This window comes from Anser anser (genome assembly GCF_964211835.1).
Source record: "Anser anser genome assembly, chromosome: 5".
NCBI classification, from domain to species: Eukaryota; Metazoa; Chordata; class Aves; order Anseriformes; family Anatidae; genus Anser; species Anser anser.
In genome coordinates, this window is record NC_139725.1 from 29,018,329 (window position 1) to 29,044,607 (window position 26,279).

The following is a 26,279-nucleotide window of genomic DNA, read 5'->3' on the forward strand; positions in this document are numbered from 1 at the left end:
CTCATGCTATTGTCGCTACATAGGAGGATGCTGGGAGTGGAGTCACTGCATCTACCCATAGGCCCTGAAACATGGCAGCAAGCTGAAGACTTACCTCTCTCAGCTTAAATGTTACCCACTCTTTGATCTTGGCAGCTTTCTCTTGAACAATTTTGGCTTCCTCAGTCCTCAGCTGTTTCTGTGCCAAAAAAAAGATTAGATGCATCAGGACAGCATAACTAGCAGTATTCTCAGCAGGTTACTGCATCAGGAGTGACTTATTCACTGTAGGTCCCATTCCAGATGTAAAATTTAAGACTGCTGTTTGGATATTATTATCCAGCTGGCCGATGAAAAGTCAAACGCTTTAAATTATTTTACGTGGCCCCTGGAGTCAAAGTCAGAGGGTTGTTTCAAGAGACTCTTGGGGAAGACCAAAATCCAACTTGGGTAATGATTGCCCACCTCCCACAGTTTCATTTGAGTAGTCTCCCACTTTTCTTGTTTTAGATGGTTTTGCATTGTTGCTGTTGAGCATCGGTAGCATCCCTCCTCCCCATACACACAATTCTTTATTAAATTTCAGCCAGCAGTAAGTAGTGCCTGTAGATGATTTATAAAATCGTGTAATGCTTGCAAGCCAAAGGGATTCAGTTGGTGCAGATGTGGAGTATAGATCTTAAGGGCAGGTAAGATGGAAACTCATAACAATATATTTGTAACGCACAATATTCTCATTGAGAACATAAAGATGTAGACTCAGCTTGGAAAAAGCTCCAGAACTTGACCTTGAAACGCTAAGACCAGCTCAGAGGGTTTTAGATGGTGTAAGTGGTGGTATATTTACATACTGGCTCAAACTGGTTCTAATCTACACAAAGGTGTTATGGGAATACTGGTGATTTGTATAACGAACATTTCTCCTCCCCCACCTGAGCTCCTTGGGCAATGTTACTACAACATCATTTTTGCAGCTATGTTTTCTCAGCTGCGTTTTTTTTTTCTGGAAATTTCCTTTGAAAGGCATTGGATTGATACTACAATCACCTGAAGCATTTTGTTCATCTCCTCTGTGGTTCATCAGGAGCGCTGCCTTCCACAATGATTTAAACTACAAGGAGAAATCAGTTCTAGGAGTAAGGTATAGAGGGGGAACATATTCTGTATGGCACAATTAGCCCTTGTTTTTTTCTAATTAAATGGACAAAGATAATAGCTGCTGGTAGCAGTTGGCAATTTCTCTGCTAGGTTGTGTTTTTTTTTCCCATGATGTGAACAAATACCACTAATTATGAGAATAAGAGTTAATGTATATGCCTCTTTAAAAACAAACAACAAGAAAACTGAAGAGTGTGTGTTCACTGAATGCCACTCAAAAAACACAGTAGATTACAGGAAGTAGCCAACATCTTCACATCACTTTTAATCAGCACATGATTTTAATCACAACCACACATTTAAAAGCTTTTATTCAAAAATGCTTGCTGAGCTTAAAATAGATCTTGGCAACACTATGGGCAGCAGTAAACGTTGCAGTTGAGGATAATGAAATAAAAGTAATCTAATCTCATGCTTCAAGAGAAGGATTTAGTTTTCCTCCCTGAACATGGCTGTGTGTGTTCCTAATTATCAGGTACCAGCCTTTGGTGGAGTCAGAATATTAGACATGACTATTAGTCTGAAACAATCTGGCAAACGTAGTGGATTTACCATAGTCCTCTGAAGAACCATCACACGGTTACATCTTCGATTCCCTAATAATTCAGGGACCAAGTGGTAGGAGATCCATTGTGTAGTATAGCAATATTTTGAAGTGCAACATCAAGATTTTACTTAAGGTCCTACATTAGAACAGCAACATTACAACAGCATTGTCACAGAGCTTACTAAGCCCTGCCTCTGAGCAGAACCAATTCACTCAGGCACAGCATCTGTAGAAGCAGTTACTGTGCTTTAAGATCCAGGAGCAGTTAGGGATTCGTTGTGTCCCACACTATTGTGTGGTGCAGACATGATCTCAGTGTCCTCTTCATAATGCTCTGAACTGTACAGCTCTCTCCAACCCAGTGAAAACAAATAGGATTGCAATATTACATTAATGACCTTAATGACCTTCCAGAACTCCCATCTGCAACTAAACCAGTGACCCAGAGAGACAGCATTTCTTGTCTGAAATTGTCAACCTTCAGCTTTCATTTCCAGAAGTCTCATTTTGCCTCTTGTTGCTGGAATTAGGAGATTTCTACTAACAGAAACATTTTTCCAACTCGTGTTTGTTGATTTTAATCAAATCACACCTTGTATTTCTGGGTAAATCAGAATTTTTTTCCATCTTACATTACAAGAGCTGCTTCCAGATCAAGATCACTGTTGTAGCTCCTTCTGAACACATTCTTTCTCTTCCAAAATGCAGAAACTTCATCTACATTCTGCCAGAGTAAGTTGGCCCAGGAAAGTGACCTGAAACCCAGAGTATCACAAAGACCTGATGCCTGACCTCCACGCTATCCTTGATCTAAGTTCAGACAGCTTACTGATCTATTTTGCCCTTGAAATAGGTGACAATTAGCTTCATGTAAAGTGCAACTCAAACCGCAAAATAATTGTGTAAAATTCTATTTCCATTAAAAAGAAAGTAATTTACTTAGCAACATATCGCATTCCTCATGTTATAAACAAGACCATAGGGCCAAGGCCTTTAACAGAGCTGAAATACAAGTCCTGCTGTAGAACTAGTTCCTGCCTTCCATGTACTGAGAATGGAAAAGACCAAGAGCTGCTCTTTTATAATGAAAACATCTGGCAAGATAAGAACTATGCCAAAGGGTCGCTGAGGACTGTGAAAGTTCCCTTCCAAAGATGCAGCACATGCTGAGTTAGAAATGAGCCCCAAAGTGAATTTGTGGAGTAACCTATATAGCCAGAGAAATCCTGTCACCAGCTTTCAGCATTACAACTTAGGGTCTCACTACTGACTCAGGTCTGACCTAGTGAGTCCTTCAAGGACACTGACCGATCTCCTGTAATGAAAAGACAAGGGCTACTGAGGCTGAATGGAGGCTTATGCCTGAAAGGAGAATTGAAGGAGAAAAATCTCACACTGAGCAGGGCATCGTTGCCTTCAGATCAGCTGTAAGAGGATAACATGCAATGGAGACATGAGCTGTACCTTAGAACCATGCATTACAGAATCCCTCCAGCTCATGAAAGCTACAGATCTCCCTACAGAAGGTATCTTTACCTGTTTCGCTAGCTGAGTCTCCAGTCTGTTAATCAGGTCTTCTTTTCCTTGCACTGTACCCATCAGCTCCTGGTATTTCCTGTACAGAGTGCTGTCTGATTCACCGGTTTTCATGTTGGCTAGTTTTATCTCCTCTTCCATAATTCTGACCTGTAAGGACAATCAGAGGGAGACCAAAACCAAATAATGCACGTGAAGCTGCTTGTTTAGTGGTAAGACCCCGACTGACAGGGTATTTCTGGAAGTCGTGGTTTTGAATAGGAAAAATACTAGGGATAGGAAGAAAGACTTCAAGTCACAGTTTATTTTCACATATGTGGAAACAGCATTGTGCATTCATTTGCATTGCTGAAGGAGTAACAGATGTAAATTGAATAATGAACAGATAAACACGTTGTGGATTGTTAAATATTTGCATGCTATTGGTCAGAGAGACCATGCAGGCACTATAGTCTATACAGACTTTTGGGAAAGGTACAATGCGTTTTCCTCCTTTGCAATAGTATGGCCAGCTTTTTTCCACCATTTAGCACTAAGATATACACCAAAAAACACTCCCAAAAAGAGTGCTTCCTACTTCCTATAGTCTTCAGCTTAAGATAATGTTTTGGCAACTTCTGGCATTCTGACAAGCATTTTCTCTAGACGTAAGGTGTTACCATTTTAGATTTAACAGAAGCTTTGCCTATCTTTGAGCTCCTGCCAGCACCACCACTTGTTCGTCTCAGCAGGAGAAGCACCAAAGTAGCATTCCTTCACTACAGACAAGGCTTCAGTGCTTTAAAATTTAGCTGCTGCTGACCCTTTTCAGCTTTAATTGACTTTGAAAACCTCTGTGCTTTCTTCAAAATCTATGTCTCTCAATATGCCAGTCTCTTTTATAATCACCTTGTCCTATCGCAAGAGATTACAAGCCTTCACTTCTAAACTTGAATTGGTTTCTGTGACTTTAACTCAAACCTGCTAAATGCAGCATTTGACAACAGGAAAATATCTGGTTCCAACACATCCCAGAGAAACCGAATCTGCAAAGAAACCAGTTCTAAATACTATTAATTTAGCCTGAGTTTGGAACCAGGAAGGCAGAAGATGGGCAATAAACTGGACACTTCATAGAGCCTGTGCAAGAAAGTTACTCATGCTCTTTTGAACAGCCTACACCTCACGCTTGCAGCCGTGTTTTGTCTTCCTGTCCGCCTACATTAGGCAGAGAAGCAAACTGCCTCTTCCTCATACTGAATCCGAAAGGTAGGTGCCCAACATCTGAACCAGAAAACTAAGCCTGCTGAGTCAGATGTGTTTTCATTAGAGTTTAGGGTGATTATAGTAAAAAGAGGTGGCACCTCCTTTCTGTCTGATGCCCAAATGCTGACTCTGTGCTAGAGGCTGAGTGGGGACTGCAAACATGTGATTTCTTTAATTGAGGCTGGCAGCTACAGGGAGCCTGCTGAATTAACAAATCCAATCCCCCAGACTCCTGGAGTGAAAGATAACAAGGGATTTTACACTTGATGTGGAGCCCTCTCTTTTGTAAGCTGCTTCTCATTCATGGCAACTACACTTGTTAGTGGAAGGGAATGGACCTACTCCTTACGCTGTCACATGTTGTGCAGCTAGGCAGCAGTGAAGCATACATCTAGCAACATTCCTCTCTGGATGGGACCAAGTTCCTGGAAAGGCAGACTCTACAACTTTGAAGACTGCTAGTCCTTAGGACCTGCCAACACATGGCCGCAGTACCATGGCAACCTCCACTTCTGTTCAGTTCCCTTTCCTACACCTTCCCAGTCAAGTTCTTTGTCGCCCATTCTCTGATCTGGATTTGACTTGACATCTGCTTCTTGGTGTGACTGCATCTTCCCACATCAAGGACGCTATTCCTGTCACTGAGGTGTCACCTTGTACAAAGCCTCCTTCACGGTGCTGTCACAGAGACACTACCTTTGCCTGTCTTGGTTGTGTGTGGACTTACTGATACCACCCTCAGAAACAATTGTTGCTCTTGGTTGGCAATTGCTAATCTAGCATAGAGGCCAACAGCATTGTGATACGACATAGTGTTGTTCCTATACATAAGCTGGTGAGAAGAAAATCTCACCAATACCAAACTGATGAAGACTTGGAATAGTACATTCTGCAGATGAAAGCTCCTAATTCCAAAGGAATGTGTTTCCCATTGCTTATAACATTCTGTTCAGCCCTTCACTACATAAGTCCTCTTTGACAGCCATTCTCAGACATTTTGGACAGTTCCTGGCTGCTGTGTTTATAATACTCCTTACGGTGCAGACTGTACAAGTCTGTTTCCCAAGGGTACATTATTCTTTGTAGCGTGTTCACAAGTTGAAGTCTGTCACTTTAGCTGCTATTCAAGGAGCACAGAAGGACTAGGTTACATAGTATGCCTAACTTTTAGATGGTGTAGCCATCATGCCATGGATCCTGTGCTTACTGCTCTTCTCCATTGGCCCCTCAGCCAGAACAGTAATTGGTGAAAAGAAAGTCTAAAACAATTGATTTTGCAGACACATCCTGCTTCTTCTGCAGAAACTTCTCTACTTGTAGACAAGTTCCTACCAGTACTGTTATATATTTGTTTTCTGAGGGCCTGCCAGACAGTTTTATCTCTGCACCTTAGCTGAAGTAAAACATCCCCTTCCTTTTCCATAATCAAGTGGGCTAATCATGGATGAGCAGGTGAAGGCTTTAAAGTAAAGGCTTTAAAGAGAGGCAGATATAAGGTGCTGGTTTTCACTAGGTATTGAACCTATTTAGGCACCTGTTCATAGCTCAGGCTCAAAGACTGGGGAGTGTGACCAGAAAATCCACTCGCTACCATGAATCAGTGTTTCACTACTATATTACAGTGCTGCAAAGTGCTCTCTGTACGATGAATTGGAAGAAGCTGAGAGTAAGTTCCTGCTGGGCTTGTACCAGAGCCACGTAAGATGATCTCTTACCTGTTTCTCTGCATCCTCAGCTCTTTGTTCTGCTTCCATTACTCTCTGCTCCAATTCTTGCATCTTCAGAATCAGAAGACAAGTGAGGGAGAGGGAAAAAGAAGAAATTAACATCATCCAGATGTTAATCCATCATTCAGTTGTTTGACTTAAAAGCCTTCCATTTCTTTTTCAGGTCACAGATCTTTGGCATCTTTCGGGTTAAGTAGTCAGGTTTGACCAGGAAAAAAGCCTTTGACCTTTTCCAGTCATCTGCCCCAACTTGAATTTACCGGAACTGTTTTCTCATTAGTAAGGTTCATCATTCATTACACGGGTCAAGGGAGAAGTCCCGGAGTCTTGACCCCATTTCTACGATTTACACACCATGGGCTGTCCCTGCAAGAAGCCTGTCTACAGACCACCATCCTTTCCTGTTTTTATTTCAGCTAGGATTTATTCACAATAGCAAATAAAAATGAATACGTCATAGAAAGCTCCCAACAAGTTCTGAGATGTCACTTCAAAAGCATCACAGGCTCATACCTGACAGAATTATTGGTGTTCTTAGTTTTCTTGTTCTTCTCATTTTAAATAGCTTTGCAAACTGACAATTCTGCGATTTTTAATCTGAGCATTGCTTCAAGTACAAGAACCCTGTTTTTCTTTTTTTTTTTTCTTTCTTAAACTAGCAATAGGATTTCATTTGATGCTTGCAAGGTTGTCTTCTACCACCTGCCCTGCCTTGATGAGTCTCAGATTATAGCCCAGCAATATCAGCTCAGTGACTCTAAGTTTCAGCCATTGAGCTGCAAAATTTGAATAATGCTCTGTTGAATTTTGAGCATTTACTAGTGTTTTATTCATGAAAGAATGAGATAGAAGAAGCTTCAAAAGATTAAAAGAATCATGCCTCAAGCAAACAAAGATTGTAAGGGAAACAACTCCTCTACCCTGATGCGTTTGATGACTAGACAAAGCATCAGAGCCAAGAAAGTCAGGTAGGACACTATGAGAAGCAAATCAATACTTCTGAAAATGGAACTTATTCGACTTGTGTTGATCACCCTGAAAGGAGATGTCAGTATTCCTTTGTTTCCACTTCCTATCCTTTAGATAGCAATAAGACTCTCCTCTTCATAGAGACACATTTATCATGAGTGGACTGACGCTTATTGACAAACGTATCAGAAAAGTACACATACATAGATACATCAATGATCATATAACTTAAAGTCATTCTGTATCAACTACAAAGCACGAAGATCACAAATCGCCACATTTAGCATGACACATATCTGATATATTTTTTCCAGTGGAGCAGTCAAGGACATCACAGACTATGGAGCTTAATCCACAAATCACTGAGGTCATCTTGGCAGAGGATGAGAGGTGCCACAGAAGATTGCACAGACAGCTAAAGCAATAGCTGTTCTGACCAAACACAGACTTTGAGAGTCTTGGTAGAGACTGAGATCAAGGCAATCAAATATTAACAGCAGTTGTCTGGGCACAACATTTTCCTCTGTCCATTAGGAAAAGTGGTCTACCAAGGAATTTCCCTCTGTCTCTGAACAGTCACAGCCACAGACAGGTAGTAGCAACATATGTTGGTGAAAGACAGATGCAAACTGGAGGCATAATACACTTTCTGAAACAAAGACTGTTTCTGATGGTAGCTTCAGAGTGAACAGTTTCTGCTAGTTTTCTGATGAATTGACACCATCAGGGACTACATCCAGAGCACAGATTTCAGATGAATCTATCTATCCCCCTGACTATCCTCTTAGAATAACAGCTTGATTCTCCACAAGGTTGCAGATCTCCACGAATGACTCAAATTATTTTAAAAAGACAGCGCTGTTCTGAACAAAAAATGTCTTCTTGTTCCAGCAGGTTCCTCATGCGAGTTTGTTTTCTGTTGGTAGTAATCCTGGTTCCTGATCAGGACAGAATAAGTTATGTTGGGACCATTCCTGATCACTAAAAAGTTATGAAACTTCTTGTGCAATCAGGATGGTCTGGCGAAGTTCCAGGTAAATCAATTACATTCTGTCACCCTAATTCCCTCCGTAGCCTTAAATGAACTTGCACTTTTCTTAGCTTCCTGTACTACATTGTTGGGTTGCCCTAATATGAACTGTTAAATAACCACTGCATTTCTCATATCCACAAAGTGATTGCTTCACCCATCCATGGTGTCAGCTGTCTCACTGGAGTACATTCAGTTTTAATACATCCATGCTTGTAAGGCTCTTTCAAATCCCTCAATGAATTAATAATAATACTTGTTATTTACATGGGTCCTTTCATTCAAAAGGCTTTATAGCTTGACAAATGCTACTTAGTAACTTGACCCAGGTCACACAAAAAAATCAGTGGCAAAGATGAATTCAAGCAACTCTTCTTCCAAACATTAGCCCAGACAGCTTGAATAAAGAGAGAAACAGGCCCAGTTGTATAGCCATGCTTGCGTGAGACAAAAGAGGCTTTTTCCAAGTGTTCATTTTTATTGAATTAAGACAGAAACAGGTTAAAAGTTACCCAGATGACCCTTCTAAAAGCAGCAAAAGATCCTCCTATCAGCCATTCAGACAAGCTTTCCCTCTCCTGACCGCTCAGAACACGCGAAATAAAACCAAGGGGAAAAAAGTTGAGGCATGTCTCAGCCTCATTTTCCTCTTGTTCTCTTCAAGCGCTCACTTGCGGCCAGGCCACCTCGCTGCCAAGGCAACAGCCTGCTATGTCGCTCACCAACAGAGGGGCCTCAGCGTGAAATAACCCCTGCGTCCAGGGACACCGGGCCCCTGCTGAGGTCCGCACGGAGCCTTGTGCCCCACAGGGGCCCAACAGGCCGGGGCCGGGGCCCTCCGCCACGCCGGCCCAAGCGGCGCGGGTGTGTGGTGAGGCCAGGCCGCACGCGAGGCCGGTCGCACCGTGCCAACACCGTGCCAACTGGGGCGCTGGCAGTTCAACCGCCTCGGTTTGCATTCCTCCTGTTCTGAGCAGCGATCCAGATTATTCGGTCTAAGCGGATTTTCAAAATCTCAAGTATTTAAAGTGTTAGCGTGCATTGTACTACCAATGTCAGACATGAGTGGGCTTTTCTGTTTGCCTTTTTTTAAGTTAAAATAGTAAAATCTGCCTTGAAATTGTAAAATTTGTTAAAGACTGATTTAAAATTTGGGGAACAGGTTTCCAAGCTTTTGATCCACAGCTTCCAGAACCCTTGGATAAACTGGCTAGCGAGCAAGTATCACACCACTGCTAACACTGTTCTTTGCTTTCTCTGGTAAAACTATGATTTATTTTTTTTTAATTTTCTGTTGCTGTAAACGTTATCAGAGGATCTCAGGGGCACCACAGGTTGGCAACCCAGCTTCAAACTGTGCCCATTTCTCATTTTTCAAGATTTTCTCCTCCTTCGCTCAAAACCCTTCTAGAAACACAGTATTTCAAAGACATACGAATCTCTTCATTCTCACTGATGGAAGTAAAAATAGAGTCACAGTTGCTACAAAACATGACAAATCCCTGGAGCTGGCATCCCTACACTGAGCATGCATCTTCCTTGTTTCTGCATCCCCACCTGTCCGAGTAGTGGGATGCAGCGTGGACAGGAGCCCAGTGCTGTGACTGCTGGAGCACCCTGTGGCGACAGAAGGGGAGAGGAGGATGTCTAAAGAAGTCACCACAGAGCAGTCAGGAATACAGGGCATAGGAAACTGGCCAACAGCCACGTTCAGCATGAGCATCACATGCTGAGCACCTGCTCTGGGGCCTAGAGTCCACCTGCGTCAGGAGAGGACACCGGAGCTGCTCCACATCCCCAGGCGTGCTTTTCCCTTCCCGTATGACATTCAGAGTAGGGAACTGCAAGCCTGCCAGCTCTTTGACCCTCCAAGTAAGCCGCCTAACAGGGAGCTGTACAAGTAGTTACAGAGTAACCTGATCACTGAACCAAGCTGCTCCTTAATCTTAACAAATGGAACATCGCTTTGCCTGAAAGGCTGGATTAATTGCAGTAGGGCCCCTCCTCGAGGACCCCCTTAAAGCTGATGACAATTTTATTCTCTGTTGTGGCCCACAGACCCCCCTAAAGGGATATTCCAACAGGGGCCTGGCAAGTCTGTTCTCCAAAAAGAAGGTTGATAGCTAGGTGGTAGCAAGGAAGTTTCTCAGAGCAGAGTTAAAGCACGCAGCTACATCTCCTGCATTATGGAGTCTGTGGAGTACTGCACATCACGGTTGTCTTTACCAGACCTGTACCACAGCTGTGCAATGATTTTTACACTACTTTATCTAAACTGACTTTAGATGTTGCTTTCCTTGGAGAATATTAAAAATAGTCATAAAGTCCACCTCCAATCTACACTGAAAAGATGAAAAGGGTGCTAGAATTGCAGCATTTCTTAAAACAATGAGAGGTGGAATAAATGTCTCCCATACAGCATAAAGCATTAGTCAAAGTGTAATTAGACTGAAAGCAAGGATCAGAACTGCTCCACTCTGAAGAAACTCATTTAAAAACATCCGAAAAAACAGACAAGCACATACACATAGAAGTTGCATAACCCAAAGTGGAGTAAAAGTGAGTTAGAACACATCTATCATCAAGTAAAACTTACTATTCACAGTAAACTGCAGTCAATCACAAAGATTTCAACTCAACAGCAAACTGTGACTGAAAGAAACTGTTCTCACTTTCCAATAGTAATTGAATGGCTGAACAGTCTTAAACCGGACTGTGATATTATAAGTCACATTTTGAAACAAAAAACTCCGTAACAAACTACAAACTTGGATTATGTGCAAATTAGAGCTTAATGAAAAAGCTTGAGTTCAAATTGAACGATTGTGTAAAGAAAATCTATACACTATGATGGAAGTTAAAAAACAAGAAAACAACAAAAAAACCACAAAAACATACACCAAAACCTCAGATTTTTGCCAATCCTCTCTCCTAGGACTGCAGGTGAGTTTATCTAACGCACTTGAAAGAGAGATTGGTAGGAGATGCCTCTAAAACCAGACAGATGCCATGCAAGTTTCTGACATCTAGATCTCATAGAGCACCTCAGTCCTGCTCTTCAGCATCCCCAGAACGTTTCAGAATGTTTTGACTGGATATGCAATATTATTCTGCTGTTATAACAGTATACATACCACTGTCCAGTCTTCTAACATTATACCATAACTTCTCTGGCAACAGAGAAGCTTATGGGAGGACAAGTCCTAATCCCACCATTCTTATAAAAAATACCCATCTTTGCTCTGTAGCTGCCTCACTCAAGGTCTAGAATCTTGTTGGCACAGCATTTTCGGTACAGTCAGAATACCTGGTGATTTTCCAGAGAACAAGGCCAAATTCTTACTTTCACTAACATCACTTTACACCACTGTGGCAGGAATATCCCTGTATCTCAAGTGATGAGCAGACTGAAATGACCTACTGTAAACGGGAAAGAGATCCCCACTACAGGAACAGTTTTACTCAATGGTTCAGCATTTAGGTATTTTTGCCTTCATGTCATAACTCAGTACTAAGCAGAAGAAGCCATCACTGCCTCACCTTCTCAGCTAACAGTTCTCGAATCTTGCTTGCCTGCAAGCGGAATTTGAAGAGCTGGGACTCCAACGCAAGACATCGCTTTTGCCAGTCCATGTAGCTGCCATTCTCCATGGTGAGTTCAGCCATTGTTCAGCTATCCACTTGGGATGTCTCCTGAGGTGCTCTAGAAGTCCTAGAGAAGAGAAGGAGGGGAAAATAAATAAATAAATATTTTTTAGACTGACAAACTTTTCATTCCTTGGGCCTAGTCTCCCTCAGTCCAGTCAACAGGACTAGTAACAGAGCCCATTTATTCTGCAAGCAGAATCCTAGAATGGTTGGGGTTGGAAGGAACCTTAAAGATCATCTAAAGGTACTATGCCAAGTTACAGACATTTCCCTCTGCCAGAAGAGGCTCTTCTCCCTGCTGTAGCAGATAAATGGATTATATGACAGCTTCCTGAGATGCACTGGTCAAGTCAGGCAGGTGAGCTGACCTTGCTAATGGCCAGCACAGGGGTGATTAAGTGCAGTGAGTTAGGAGTACTTACCCACATCATTCTCCCAGCAGACTGAAAGAATGATGGTTTCTAGCTGAGGAGCAGAGACGAGCCCCAGGCAACAGCAATACCTTTCACAGGTACAGCTGCATTTGGGAGAGGACATGCATGTAGAACCTGAAAGAGCAGCAATGCTACCACGCAGCTACAGTGTGTCCTTCTACGGCCACTCCATTGTGGGGAGAACTCCATTAGAATCAACTCACAACAGGGAACTCTATAAGTTTTTGCCTCACAATAACAATTATAAATTAACATTGGCACTACATTAGAAGCCAGGGATGTTACAGATGAGCATACGCGAGCATTTAAATGTACATATGCCAGCAGTTAATGGATAACAGATAAATATTCAAATAAACTTTTACCTTTAAAGTGAGTAAATAATTTACTAATGCATCACACCGTGTATTCCACAAACAGCCGTCTTGCCATCCTTACAGACCTGCTCAGCCTCTACCTATATACACGCACCAGAAGGATTTTCATTCCTGCCTCCTTTATTACCACTATGGCTGCAAACTTTCAAGTCACTAAAACTTTAGGTGTGGCTCAGCTCCCACATTCATTACAAATTTGAGACACTGGTGTCTTATCTCACACAGACTGTGAGAAGATGCAATATATGAAGTAACAGTTCATTTGTTCCAAATCCCTCATGACTTGATACAGTTAGCCCACAACACGCTGCATGTGATTCGTGGTTGCCCTCAAGAATTCTTCTCCCCCTCTGAAAAACCAGTCGGCTCTCCTCCTGTTAGCTCTAAGTCCTGCTCTCAGGGAAACGCAAGGCAACGCACATGCTACTCAGTATTGGCAGTGGAGCAGGACAGAAGGTCTCAGGAAGGACTAGAGAAGCTCTGCATTTTTTAAGATACAGCCCTCTCTGCATCTCCTTGGTGGCAGGAGGATCTGTGGTTTCCTAGTCAGCCAGCCAGCATCCCGGTTTTGTCGTATTGTTAAATAACCCTTTCCAACTTTGAACAGCCCCAAGTCCAGGCAGAACTCTTCTGCACCATTTCTGCCTGAGGTTGCTACCATAGGACCTGCCTATACACAGAGATAGATAAATTCAGAAGAAACAGTTACATGACCAGAACCCCCGAGAAAATTGTACATTTTCTCCTTCTAATGCGGACTCTGGCTTAAAGTAAAACCTTTACAACACAAGTGGTTTTTACATGGCATGGTGGGAAAGTTTTCTCTAGTTTGGGTGTATGGACCACCAAATCCTTTCCAACAGAGTTGCCTGGCAGTCCACTGAATCATATCTAGAAAAATCTGCTGCTGTGCAAAAGCAGCTCAAGGGAGAGGGGGGAAAAGGGACAAGAGAGAACAGATTTGTTTCTTGACTAATCCTACCGCTGTCTCGGGCAGAAGTTATCTTTCATTAAGAGGTTACAAACTAACTGAAGAGGGCAAAACACCCTGGGCCAAGCATCCTGCACAGTAACAGCCCCTCTATCTCAATCAGCTCCGTCTCAGAGGTACACAGGCACTGCACAGAGTAGAACAGAGAAAGCCTTTTGCATTGGAAGCACTGGACAGTTACTCAGGACACATTCAACTAAGATTATCCCTCTACACGCTGACATGTTCCCATTTCACTCTCCAGGAACACATTTAACACTGAATTCCAGAAATAGGAGATGGAAAGGACCTAATGGGTTGAGCTACGGCAAGTCTTATAAAATTAACCACAATGGAAAACCTGGAAGCTGTTTTTTCCCCTAAGTTTAGAGGCCTTTCATGCTCCTTTCCACTAAGGACATTTCTAAAACAATTTTGCCAGCAGGAAAATCTGAGAACTATGAACTAACACTCATACATCCAGCTCCACCTTCACCATACCTGCTCCACCTGTGCCACAGAGAGCAGACTTTCATGGCTACAAGCATCATCTGGCTGTCTTCAAACAGACTAAAACATACACATGCGGTACACTTTGTTTCCTCACTTCAGCTTACCTTATTGTAACACAACACAGGAAGAGCTACAAAGCACAGTCTCCGTGCTCTGAGGTTCATTTTTACTGCAGCTAGCTTAAACATTTCAGTTCAGCCCAGTGCCCTCAGCCACCAGATACAATGGAGGATGACAGCGGAAGAGTATCACTCTATTAAAACGTGCAGAGATCCCAGCTGGGAACAAGCTAGGTCTGAAGACCAAACATGCAGTTCTACTGAAGTCCTTGTAGACAGTGATATATATAACTCCACAAAGTGGAAGAAGCTGTGGCTTTTGGAGTTGTTTTTATTTTCTTACGCAGTAACTGTTTAGAAGTTTCAGACACGGGGCTCATTTTAAAAGACATGCAGGATGCACATAATACGTGTCCTCAACCAAATTCAGGAGTTGGTGAGCACTCACAGATTGTAATACCAACTGAACGTGTGCAGTCCTGCAGCCAGTTGTACAACCCTACAATAACAAACATTTGCAAAGCCAAAACAGTTATTAGTTCATCGGCTTCATCACAACACTGAAATCCGTACTTCAGGACTTTGCACATGCTCACAGGCAAACTCTTTCCTGAACCGGGGCCAAAGTAACAGGCCAAGACTCGGTAGACAACAGTGAAGTCACTCAGCCTCACCGCCTGCACCTCTGCCTCTGCAGGGTGAGAAAGCTTTAGATGTCCCTCTGGTCGTGTGTGCGCCCCAGAACACCTGGCTCATATTTTGCAGGTAAGAGAGCCGAGCTTCAGGTTACCCTAAGTATACATAATAGTGTAAGTTTACATAATACAGCAGGCCACTTAACTCAGAACAGCAAGCATACAGCTGAATAAAGGGAGACACATTACACCCCTTAGCTACAAACATCAGCTATGAGTTATTTTGTATACAGGTTGCTTTGTTCAGTAATAGAAAGTTTTCCAGGCAACGAGTTGCCTGCCTTTCCAACCATTTGTGAAACTGTTCTAGCTCACAAGAGGCGCTTAAAAGAAAGAGAAGGCAGACTCATTCAGTACTGCACGGCTGAAAGAACTCTGCGATAGGAAGGAAGACCAGCATTCTCCAACCAGCACACCTACAGCTTTATAGAAACACAAGGCAGCCTTTTCCACAGACCAGTCCAGCACATCAATATAATCTCTAGCCCTAGTTCCTTGCCAGGCATTTAACCAGGCTACCTTAGGCACACTACACAGGATCACAGGGTTTCAATCTCAGGTAGCGATACCACCCATTCTCAACCAAAAGAGGATCACTAGTTGTGGAAGGATGCTACAGCACTAAGTATGTTTACAGGTAACTATGTTCTGGATGCAACACTTCATCTCTCAAACAAAATTCTATTTTTTTTTTATACAGGCATAAAGAGATTTCAGTCTTTATTCATAGAATTTAAGTCCAAAGAGGACATAAAGTCGACGAACCTGATTTACCACACAGCTCATGCCAGAGCAAGAATAACTTCCTCAGACAGTCCATCACTTGAGGAAACTGAAATACCCAGTTCTGAGAAGTCCAAGACTGGGATAGATGTCCCAAATCAGTAAGTCTAGTTCCCTTTCACTGCTGGCAACTGCATCATATAATCCCTTTTGTAAATGAATGCAGCCATTTTTGCTCCCACTATTCCTGTTGTTCTAGAACCTCATCGCTCTGATGAGCCGCCTTCTAATTACCAGCATAACTATAATCAGAACCAGCTTGCATCTGTTCATTCTTGCAAAATATTGCCCTTCAGCTTAACTAGTTCCTCCCCCCCCCCCCCATGTTTACCTCTTGGTGTATTTATAGATATCAAAAGCTTCACCTTAGAGACCTCATTTTGCAAGACTAGAGATAAGGAGCCCTTCTAGGCTCCGAAGAAAAGCTTACCCCTCTCCCTCTGCACCTGTTCCCACTTTAGCACACATAATACGAAAGAGCTGCGTTTTGTCTTTCTCACTCCCCTTCACAGACACAGGTGACCACAACCGCAGCTGGAAGGCGGCATGCAGTCTCCAAGCCTTATGTATTGGTACTTTTCACTCTCCTAGGGAATATCACACCTGATTGCATTTGCCTTTTTTATAGCCACACTGCACTGGTGGTCGACATTTGTAGACAAGCCAACCCTACTGGAGCAAAGGAATCTGAGCTGGCTTTGCCTTCCAAGTGCCAGACGTGGGAACACGTGGGGGCCCACTACAGTGATCCTGGAACAGATTAATAAAGTACAGGTCTGTGCCAGACTTCCACAAGATCAAGGATCTCCACAGTACAGTCCACTGCAAAATTTAACAAGTCCATGGTTATCCTGTGGTCAATTAGTATATTCATATATTCTTGTCCCCTGCTGTTTCTAAACAGTGGTCTCCCAGGTTTTGTGCACATTTCGTTACCACTTCTAATGGGTGATTTTACTGTATGACATTAGAGTTTATCCCATCTTTTACTGATCCCCTGAGTAATTTGACTCTTCTATTAAAATACCTTCTAACAGACCCTCCCCAGTATAGTGGTGTCACATTCTCTTTTGTCAGTTCTTTGCTTATCTTATTCTTCTATTAATCCCCCTTTCCTTTACTTAAGCTAATCATTTCCCAATGTGTCACCATATCAAATGATTTCTGAAGGCCACAGATTAGATTTAAAGTTTGTTCTCTCTCTAGTAAAAAATGCACCTTTTCAGAGAAAGATGCTGTATCGTCCTGAAGCAATGCTTAACACCTCACATTCACCTTCATCCTCTAAATTGCTACTTTCCTTCAAGCTTATTCTGAATTCTCAGTTTCTGTTAAATGCATCGTTCCTCCCCTCCTCATGTCCTAAACGTAAGCAGGCCATCCATGCTATACGAATTACAACCTCAACTTTGATTTGACAGACTGACTTTAAATCCTTGCTCCCGGCGTTATCCCTAGGACTTGCCATTTCACAACCTCCCAGCTCCTGCCCCATGATTCTTAACCATCTCAAGCAATTAAGTTTTTGGACATTTTTATAAAATTTACATTTTGTGTGTTTTATACAGTTATACAAACAATATTTGTATTGTTATATAAAACTGATTCAACAGTGGTTTTTGTTTTTTTTTTCCTTTGGAATACAAAGAAATTGAGAAACATACTTCCAGGTGTGGTATTTCTTTAGGGACACGGGAAACAAAAAGCAGCCACAACTCAGAAAAGCTGAGATCATCCGAACCTGATTCATAAATGCAGCCAGACACGCCCTGAAGAGCAGCCTGACTTTCTGAGCGTTCGATAGCAGACAGCTTCCAGTGAAGATAACGGGAGCTGCTAAGTCCTAAGAACTTTGTGAGGGAACAAAAAACGAGATGGGACCAACCACTAAATGTAGGTGCGAGACTTCTGTTTTTGACATGTAAGTAGGTTTCAATGAAAAGCGATAGTTCTAGCTCCAAACGCTAAATCCAAAAGATACATGAATGTATTTACTTGGAGTGCCCAAGGTGCAGTTCTGCTGAAGTTAAATCCCATACCAGATAAATGCCGTACCAAAAAGTCATTTTTTCCCTTATTCCCCCACCCTGATCTAGCGCGGAGGACGCGGGGCGCTGCTCCCAGCACCTGCCGGGCACCGCCCGGCGGCACGGGCCGGGCCCCGCGCTCAGAGCCATGCCGTTAGCCACCCCCGGCGCCTCCTTCCCCCCTCACGACCAACTTCAGCCCCCGGCTTTGTAACCCCGGGGCCACCGGGTTTATCCAGCCACGGGCTTTTTTTTCTTTCCCCCCTCCGAGCTCGCGGCTTGGGACGCGCGGAACAGGGGGAAATTTGGGCGGGAGGGCGGGCTGCGCACCGGGGAAATAAAAAGTAAAATCAAATCTCTCTGCGTGAGCGCAGGGGGCTTGACCAGAAGCCAGAAGGCAGGCAGAGGGCTCACGGTTCTGGCACTCTGCCTCCCGAGGTCTCGCCCCGCACGCCGCGGCTCACCAGGAGGACCCAGGGGACCGCAGGACGGACGGACGGACGGACGGACACCTTTACTCCCGGGCTGCCCGTCCCTCCCGCACTGCTGTCCCTCCCCGCATGCACCCCCCCGGGCCGGGCCGGGCCGGGCCGGGCCAGCCCCGCACCGACCGCCCCCGTCCCCCCGCGCCGAGCTCACCGCGGGGCTGGCTGCAGGCAGGTGCCCGTCGCGGCTCCGGTGCCGTCCAGCACCTCGCCCGCCTGTGCGGGCGGGACAGCCCGGCTCGGATGTCAGAGCCGGCCCTCCCGGGGAGCGCAGGAACTGACATCAGCCGCCCCGGGCCCTTAACCCCTTCCCGGGAGCGGCGGCCGGGCAGGTGGGGCGGACGGCGCCCTGCCCCCGGTGCCGGCGGTGGCCCCTGCGGGGAGGAGCCGCGCCCGCTCCCTGTCCTTGACCGGGGACGCCCTCCGCGCCCAGCCCGCGGCCCTCCGGGGCTGCCGGTGGGGCCGGGCTGCGGGGAGCGGCTCGGTGCTGCTGGGGCGGCCCCCAGGGGCTGCCCGCGGCCGCCCCCTCAGGCGGGACAGGTGCCGCGGGGCGGCCATCTTGTGCCAGGCGCCTGGGGGCAGCGGCACGAGGTGGCGGGCGCTGCCCCGGGGGCCGCAGGCACCCTCCTCGTCCCCGGGGTTGGGCCCTTCACGTCTGGGGTCCCCACTGCAGTCATCTCCATGCTTTCAGAGCCGGTGTTCCCCAACCGTCCTCAGCCCAGGGGTGCAGCAGTGTTTTCTGTGGGGGCAGCAAGCCAGGGTCACCCACAGATGCTTTTGGCCACACTCACAGGAGTGGCCAGGTGGAGAGCTGGCATCTGGGCCCCCACAGCAGTACGCTGCCTTCACCTGCTGCAGAGCCCAAGGGGCTGGTGGAGCACCCCAGGGCCCAGCCGGAGCCCCTCTGTGAGCCGTAGGCAGCTCCAGGGCACGGGCTGGTGCTGGGATAAAGGTGAAAATCAATTAAGTGTCATAAGTGTTTCCCAGCTAGAAACACTATCCTCACCATATACTTGGGCCACCTCTCACACAAAATGGCTCAAATGCGCCAGCCTGCAGCTTCAAGCATTTCTAACAAGAGCTGTCAGTACATAAAATATTCAGTAACAGGGCCACCACTTGCTGAGCTGCTTTACATTTAGCATTCCCTTACAGGAATACATACTGACTTACAGGAATACAATACTGCATGTTTCTCATTGAGCTGGCAAGAGGGCTAACAAAGAAGGCCGGCCTGTGGCGGGAGTGCACAGGCCTGCTGCTGCCCTCTGCTGCAGGCAGCTCATTGCCTCCTCTGCCTGAGCCTCAGGCGGGTGTGTGGAAGACCTCGGCTAAACGAAGGCTTCAGGACCAAACGCTCCCAGGGCTTTGTGCCTTAGACCAGCATGTTTCAAAGCAAAATGTAATTCATTCAGATTCAGTATCTTGGTACTTATTCCATCGTCAGGTGCATGACTTCTGCCGAAGATACTTTACAATTTTCTCTATGAAGCTCTTCTCAGAGGAGATGCCTCATTATCCAAATAAGTAGTCAGATTTCCAAAGATTCAGTGGGCCTTGCAGTTTTCTCAAGATTGTTTTGCCTGAGATTTCTCATCCATTTCCAGTTTCATGGGATTTTGGCTGGATGAAGCTGCCTTTTCCTTTCCAGCTACAAGACAAAGCAAGCATTGCTGAGCTGCTTCAGTCAGAGAGCAGGATAGCACTACACAGAGATGGCCAGAGAGCCAAGTGGAGACAGGCAGAGAACTGAAAAGAAACAGGCATCTGGCAAGGAGATATCCCATTTGGCCAGTTGAGCAGGGACAGACAGGAATACAGGCAGAGATGGTGCTGGCTGCTGTCACGCTGTCACACAGAGAGATTTCTCCATCAGTTCTCAGTACAAGGGATTCCAGTTGCCTGAAATCTGCAAGTTTTGTGTGTGCCTGTATTAATTATTACTCCCAATGATCAAGGAATTGTAATAAATAACCAGAACCAACATGACTTGTGGCTCCCTATAGGTATTTCGGCAGGGCAAAAGGTAGCTTCAGGCTTCACAAAGTCCTCTCCTGAACTGAGGTTGACCAAAGACAAAATGGGGAAATGAGTTATTCCCTTCATCTTCCCTGTTTTACTGTTCCCCTCTTTACGGTTCCTGATTTCTTTCAGCCACACATGCAACCAGTGTTCCTTAATCTTGATTTTATGAGGTATTTTTGTTCTTCCTTTAAAGTCACTGGTCAAGTTCTCTTATTTGCACCAGCAAAGGCAACAGGATTGTATCACTGACTGAAATGTCAGTCCAGCCTTGAGTTTTTCCCAGGCATTGAAGCTTGACTGCCAGGACATTCCTCAGCCACTGAACTTTATACAAAGTACCTCCCCAAGAACTGCCTGCACACACCTTGCTTTAACTCCTGGAGTCCCAGAACCACATCAGCACTCACAGATCTGTGTGCTGCCATTTCTTTAATGCAAATATTCTACAGTGCTATGCCTCCTTACACCTGCTGTCACTTCCGTTAAATAATTTAACAAAATTATTGAAAAATACTAATTAGAAATGTTCCTTCTTTTAGATAATGCAAATAGAAAATTTGTTTTGACTTCAGAGAGAGGAGGTCCTAAGAACAGACAGCAGTTCCCAAGTGAGTTCCCTCAGCAGTTATCTTTAATATGTCTGCTCTAGCACTCTGTGAGGTCTTTGAAATTTGCAGACAAATCATTCATCAAAAAAATAAAACTAAAAATAAAATTACATTTACTATAAACAGCAACTACCTTATTGACAAAACAAACTCTCTGGCAAATTCAAGAGAACTAGCTTGGCACTGTTAGGCTATCGTTATCACAACACAAGCACGGACTGCTTTGTTAAGAGCACCTTATCTGAGATACCTAAATAGAAGAGCAAAAAGATACAAGAGAACTAGTTGTCAGAAGATTAGAGCAGAAAAAACTCTGTCTCTAGAAAGTGAAGTTGTTATAGTCCTGCAGGCAGGAGACAGCATTATGTTCCTGACAGTGCTGCTGAAAACTTACCAAAGGGGCAAAGACATCAGCCAGACCCAGTCCATGTGGGAGCCCCACTGAAGGCTCAGTCCTATGTGAGGAAAACTTGCACAAAACCAAGCCAGTGCCGTGAAACACCTGTCTGAGGAACTTGTTCCTCTCCATTGGGAACTTAGGCTTCAGATAGTAGTTCTCTAAATTCCACCCATGTTAGGGGCTTAAAGAAATTGGAAATGGCCTTCGTGCCTAGTTCCCTTTCTCTGTTCCTTGTGGGCTTGCAGTGTGCTGACAGATGCAACACAGACCTGCAAACCTCTGCTGTGCTTCTCTTCTAATCAGCAATGACAAGCTCATACAGCAGAAAATGAGACTGGCAGCTGTGGATCACCTCACTGCATTAACCAGTTGCTTGTGGGAGGACCCAGTGGGAGGGCCAGGAAGCCATCGCCTTCCAGTACTGTATCAGCTGGGTTTGATTGCGTTATGGTCATCTCGTCACACCTGACACACGGGACATAAAGACCTTTGTGTGTACTAGTCAAGCCAGAACTCCTGCTTGAGCAAGAACATATGTTTTGTATACACAGTCCTGACTGGCAGAAAGCAAAACAAAGGAGAATTCCCATTATCCTCAGGGAGTCATCCCAGGGGTAACTCCAGTGTTAGTCTCAGTATTAATAGCTTTGTTAATATTTGTAATATTTGTTAATATTTGTTTTGTTTAATAGCTATTAAATGCCTTGTTTCATCTCTGCATTTCTCCAATTTCAGCCTCCAAGTATCAGATTTCATTAGGTCTTTTTCTGTTAGATTAAGACATCAACTATCATTTAAGTAGTCTGTGGAGAAAAAAAAAAGCCTTTCTCTTCTATAAAATACACAGATTTAACATCTTTCACAATAATTAATGTTTCCTTGTGCTTTTATCCTTGTAGTTTTATCTAGATCACAGATTAGATGAATGGAGTTTAAAAAGTAAATTTGGGGTTGTTGTCAGCATGCCTGTGTGTCCATGTCAAATTGCTATTGCAGATGGGAGAAGAAAGGAGGACAGCACGTGGGAGTCTTCAGGCTGAGGAGGAGGAAGACAGTCCTTGCAAGCGTATTTGTTTTGTGTGGTCTTTCCTGTCTGGTATTGGCTGGTGTGCAGCCCATAAGGTTCTCACATACCACAGCGCTCTTTGAATCTTTCTGAGCCCACAGACTACAGAGGTTAATGCTGTGCAGGTGATGCCATACATGACATATCTCACAGGGACACTGTATCAAGCTCAGATGCTGTGACTATGCTAACAGAGCTGGCTCAACAGCACTTAGAACCCTGAATGCTGCTGCCCCAAGGATGGGAGGCCTGCCAAGGAAAAGGAGGTATAGAAAGGGCAGGGAATGGAGCTGGGACAAGGTGCTAGGATGAATCAAGGAGAGCCCTGGAGAGCTGGACCTCGTACTTCTGCAGCCCCAGCGATGTGAGGGATGGTCGCAGTTCTGCTGCTGCAAAGGGGAGTCCATGTCCCTTGACCCCTACCTGAAGCAGCAGCAGCAGGTCGGCCATCCTGTGAGTGCAGCGCAGGCAAAGTAGGCAGCAGACTATGATCAGTTTGTTTCCTCAGGTTTCCTGTGAAATGCCAAGATGGTTCTGGAAGCACAGTGTAAAAACCTACGCTAAGGAAAGACACAAACCATGTGGGGAGCAGAGTGCAGATTATAGATTACCGGTTTGAATTCAGGCCAAGTAAAAGAAATAAAAAAACTGCTACCTTCTGACAAGCAGCAGCAGAGACAGCTATGTGGACAAACTGGTGATCTCAGCCCAATTCTTAAACATCAGCTCTCTGAGGGACACACTTACTAGGACTGAGCACTGAGGAGGCAATAGGGTGTGCTGCATAGACCTCTGTTACTGCTGCCATAGCTCTGCATCAACCCGTCACTGCAGACAGCTTCTCAGCAAGCAGATTCAGACCAGATGGGATTGTGGGGAGTGAACTCATGTCTGAACCCCACTAGACCCGTGAAAAGAGTTGTTGTTGGATGGGAAGGGTTTGGGTAGGCCAGGAGAAGGGGTATCCTTGTCCCCATACCCCTGTGGCAGAGCTGGCGGGAAAGACCATTTCAGAATTGTTAAATCAATTCTTTCAGTAAAGAGGAAAGTAGGTCCCAGCTGGCCACTCCTTGGGTGCTGACCTGAGAACTCAGGCCCAGGCAGCTGGGGCAGCTCTGTGGCCAGAGCAGGAGGGGCTGCACAAAACACGACGGGGGACTCCTCTCCACAACCGGCAGTTCGCTGGCTGGGAGCGGGGCAGAGAAGACACCCGTAAGAGATGGGGCTGGTCTGTGGGAAGGGCTTTGGCTGCCTTCCCGGTCTTGCACTGAAGTCAGGCCTACAGCTGCCAGATGTCAGGATGGGGTGTGGAGGGGAACGAGGTTCCCCACCGTAGGACTCTGACTTGCAGAGCCCCTGCTGCTGGAACCGGCAGGCGGGCTGTCCGACAGGGGGTGCGGGAGGGAGGCTACTCTAGCTGGAGAGGTTTTTGGCTCCTTTCCTGGTCTCACACCGGAGCCAGGCACACAGCTCCCAGATGGTTGTGATCTCTGCTCTGGGATCTTTCAGGCCTGTCAAGGCATTGCATAAAGGGAGGAATTATTTCACTCCCATGTGGGAGGTGGATATGCCAAGAGCCCCCACTGAGGTCCCTCCGCCTGCCTCTCCCAGGAAGGGTCACCTGCAGGTGAGCAGCCCCGGAGAAGGCTCCGTCTCTCCGCAGGCGAGATCCCCAGACAAAGTGCTCCGACAGCAGCAGTTGCTGAGCCTCCCTGGCACGGCTCTGTTCCTGCCGGTTCCCATGGTGATCCACAGAAACAGCAGAAAAGCACTGATCTCTTTGGAAGACAAATGATAGGATGCGATAGTGCCAGTGGTTGTGGAGGAGGGGACAACCCTGCTTTTATGCTGTTACCCGAGTTCCCGGGGTCAGTCCTGGGGCTTACCCCACCAAGCTGGCAAGGAAAGCGCTGCTGTACCATCCCCAAAGGGCTAGGAGCAACCCAAAGCACCAACTCCTGTTTACATGCTGCCACAGGCAGGTTCAAACGAGATTGCAAACTGGGTTTTATTTACAGCATCGGCAGCTCGAGCAAGCAGTGTTTGATAGCACTTTGACTTGGAAGGGGTTGGTAGGAAGTGCTGCTGGGGAGTCCAGGCTGTGCCACCACGTGCCCCAGCATACAGACACAGGCATTACACACAGACAAAACACGCATGCTGCTCTCTCTCCTGCCACGTCTACAAGCACATGGACAAAATCTCAAACTTTTCATCTCGGTCATAGAGGGAAATTATCCAGGCGTAAGGAACGAATTCCGCAGTCCTTCCAGCACAATACCATTTCACCAGGGCTTCACCCGCTGCCCTGAAGGTCTCAGCCTGCCCTTCTCTCCATCTCAAAAGCAGCTTGTGTTATTCTCACACTTCCCCACGCAGTCTGGAGGTACCTGCCTGATACCCACCCATCCACTTGCATACAGCAATTGCCAAACAGCACAGCCTCCAGGAAGAAACGGCATGGAGGGGATGGGTGGAGCGGTGGCTTTTCTGATATGTATCATTTTTATGATGCAGTTAAAGATTTCCAGAAAATTCTAGAAGGACAGGGTGGTGATGGTGAAATTGATAAAGGATAAGATGGCTTTCAAACACAGCCAACAAGCATCTTAAAAAGCAAACCTAATTTTGTGTGCCTCCACCTCTGGGCAAAACGTTCTTGGCTTGGTTTCAAAGGTGCAGGGAAATTCAAGGGTTGGGTATCTCTGAAAACAGGTCTCAGTGCCTGCAAGAAGGTGACCAGAAAAAGGGGCAGTTTTGAGAATTTCATCTTAAATTGCACTGATTTTGTAACTTCCTACCAAAGAGCACTCCCCAGCAGGCCCAGGGATTGACCTAGAACTTGTCTTTCCATCCATGCCCTGCCCGAGGTAAAACTCCTTGCAAGAGAAGTCCACCAGCTTGGCCACAGATTTCGGCAGTGCTCAGATCTCATTGTGCTGACGGCTGCCATGTGAAAGACTCCCACCCATTTCTTCACACCGTGCTTCCTTGTCCAGAGCTGTATGACCCTGCAAAGGAGCTTCTAGGGACCAGGTCACTGCCCAGGATGGCCTCCCCTGCCCCTGGGCAGCCCCCTCACCTCAGTCCCCGTGTAGGGGTACTCTCTGCTTGGGTTGTCCCTCAACAAGGGCTGGGCTCGTGCCCGCTGCACTGCAATAAGCACACGGAGCTGAGGTTTGCCAATTACCCTTTGTTTCAAGTCTGCACAGCATCAGGTACCAGGCAGTAATTTGCAAAGCAAGCACACCCAGAGCTGAGTGCCAGGCCTTTCATACAGTCCAAAAAGCAGGTACAGGCAGGTGTAGAGTCACTCACTGGCTGCTTTCGGTTACATCACTTGCTCAGCAGCCCACGTGCAGTAACACAACACGCGTGAGATAGGTGCTAGCTCATTAACCTAAGGCAGTCACTAATTATCATGTCAGATCTCCACTCAGGGGGGTGTGCTTTATCATGCTAATGAAGCAGAAGTTACTCCAGAGCATCCTTGCCTCTTTTTTTGTGCTGACGTTAGCACATGCTTGTGGTTACACACTTATGTGCCCTTGTCCTTGCATGGTAACTCTCCGACCTGGGCTCCCCCCATGAGGCTACGGACCTTGCTGAGACGTTCCATAGTCCTCACCTTTCTCCGTATTTAGGTTAAGGAAATACTCCATATTACTGCTTTTCATCGTCATGATATGTTGGGGTCACTGACATGTATTTTTTCCAAAATCCCAGGCATTCAAGTAAACATTGTACCTTAAGGCAGCACACAATCATAATAAGCAAAAATACAAATACCACAAACAATTGTTTCGGCCACTCAGAATTAGGTAACCATGAGGTCAACCGTGAGAAGTCAGTTCCGCTATTCTGCTTGACCTCTTCAGCCAATTTATGGAGCTGTTCAATTTTCTCTTTGACTAGTCTGACAGATCGAAACAACTCCTTTCACTTTAACTGCCACATGAGTGTGAAGCAGGATGATACATGGTCCTTTCCATTCTTCC

General features: G+C 45.5%; 1 protein-coding gene and 1 long non-coding RNA gene across 10 annotated transcripts in view; one reads left to right on the forward strand and one right to left on the reverse strand.

The window, feature by feature from the left end:
- PLEKHH1 (pleckstrin homology, MyTH4 and FERM domain containing H1) overlaps positions 1-19,288 on the reverse strand; it is a 51,462-nt gene extending 32,174 nt beyond the window's left edge. For 2 of the 8 annotated variants that reach the window (XM_083838788.1, XM_083838790.1), the window contains exons 1-5: positions 18,337-19,285; positions 11,732-11,903; positions 6,181-6,243; positions 3,221-3,370; positions 95-178 (exon numbers count right to left, since the gene is read on the reverse strand). In XM_083838788.1, the coding sequence (XP_083694914.1) occupies positions 95-178; positions 3,221-3,370; positions 6,181-6,243; positions 11,732-11,857 (423 nt within the window). In that variant the 5' untranslated portion in view covers positions 11,858-11,903; positions 18,337-19,285. The other 6 variants (XM_083838783.1, XM_083838785.1, XM_083838786.1 and 3 more) reach the window with 6 other exon arrangements.
- Positions 19,289-21,209: 1,921 nt separating this feature from the next.
- On the forward strand, positions 21,210-23,539 carry LOC310900602. 2 transcript variants are annotated; one of them, XR_014585258.1, is made up of 2 exons: positions 21,210-21,840; positions 22,212-23,539. It is a non-coding gene; the product is annotated as an uncharacterized lncRNA (long non-coding RNA). The 2 variants fall into 2 exon arrangements; XR_014585259.1 differs by having other exon boundaries at positions 21,210-21,829.
- Positions 23,540-26,279: the final 2,740 nt, after the last annotated feature.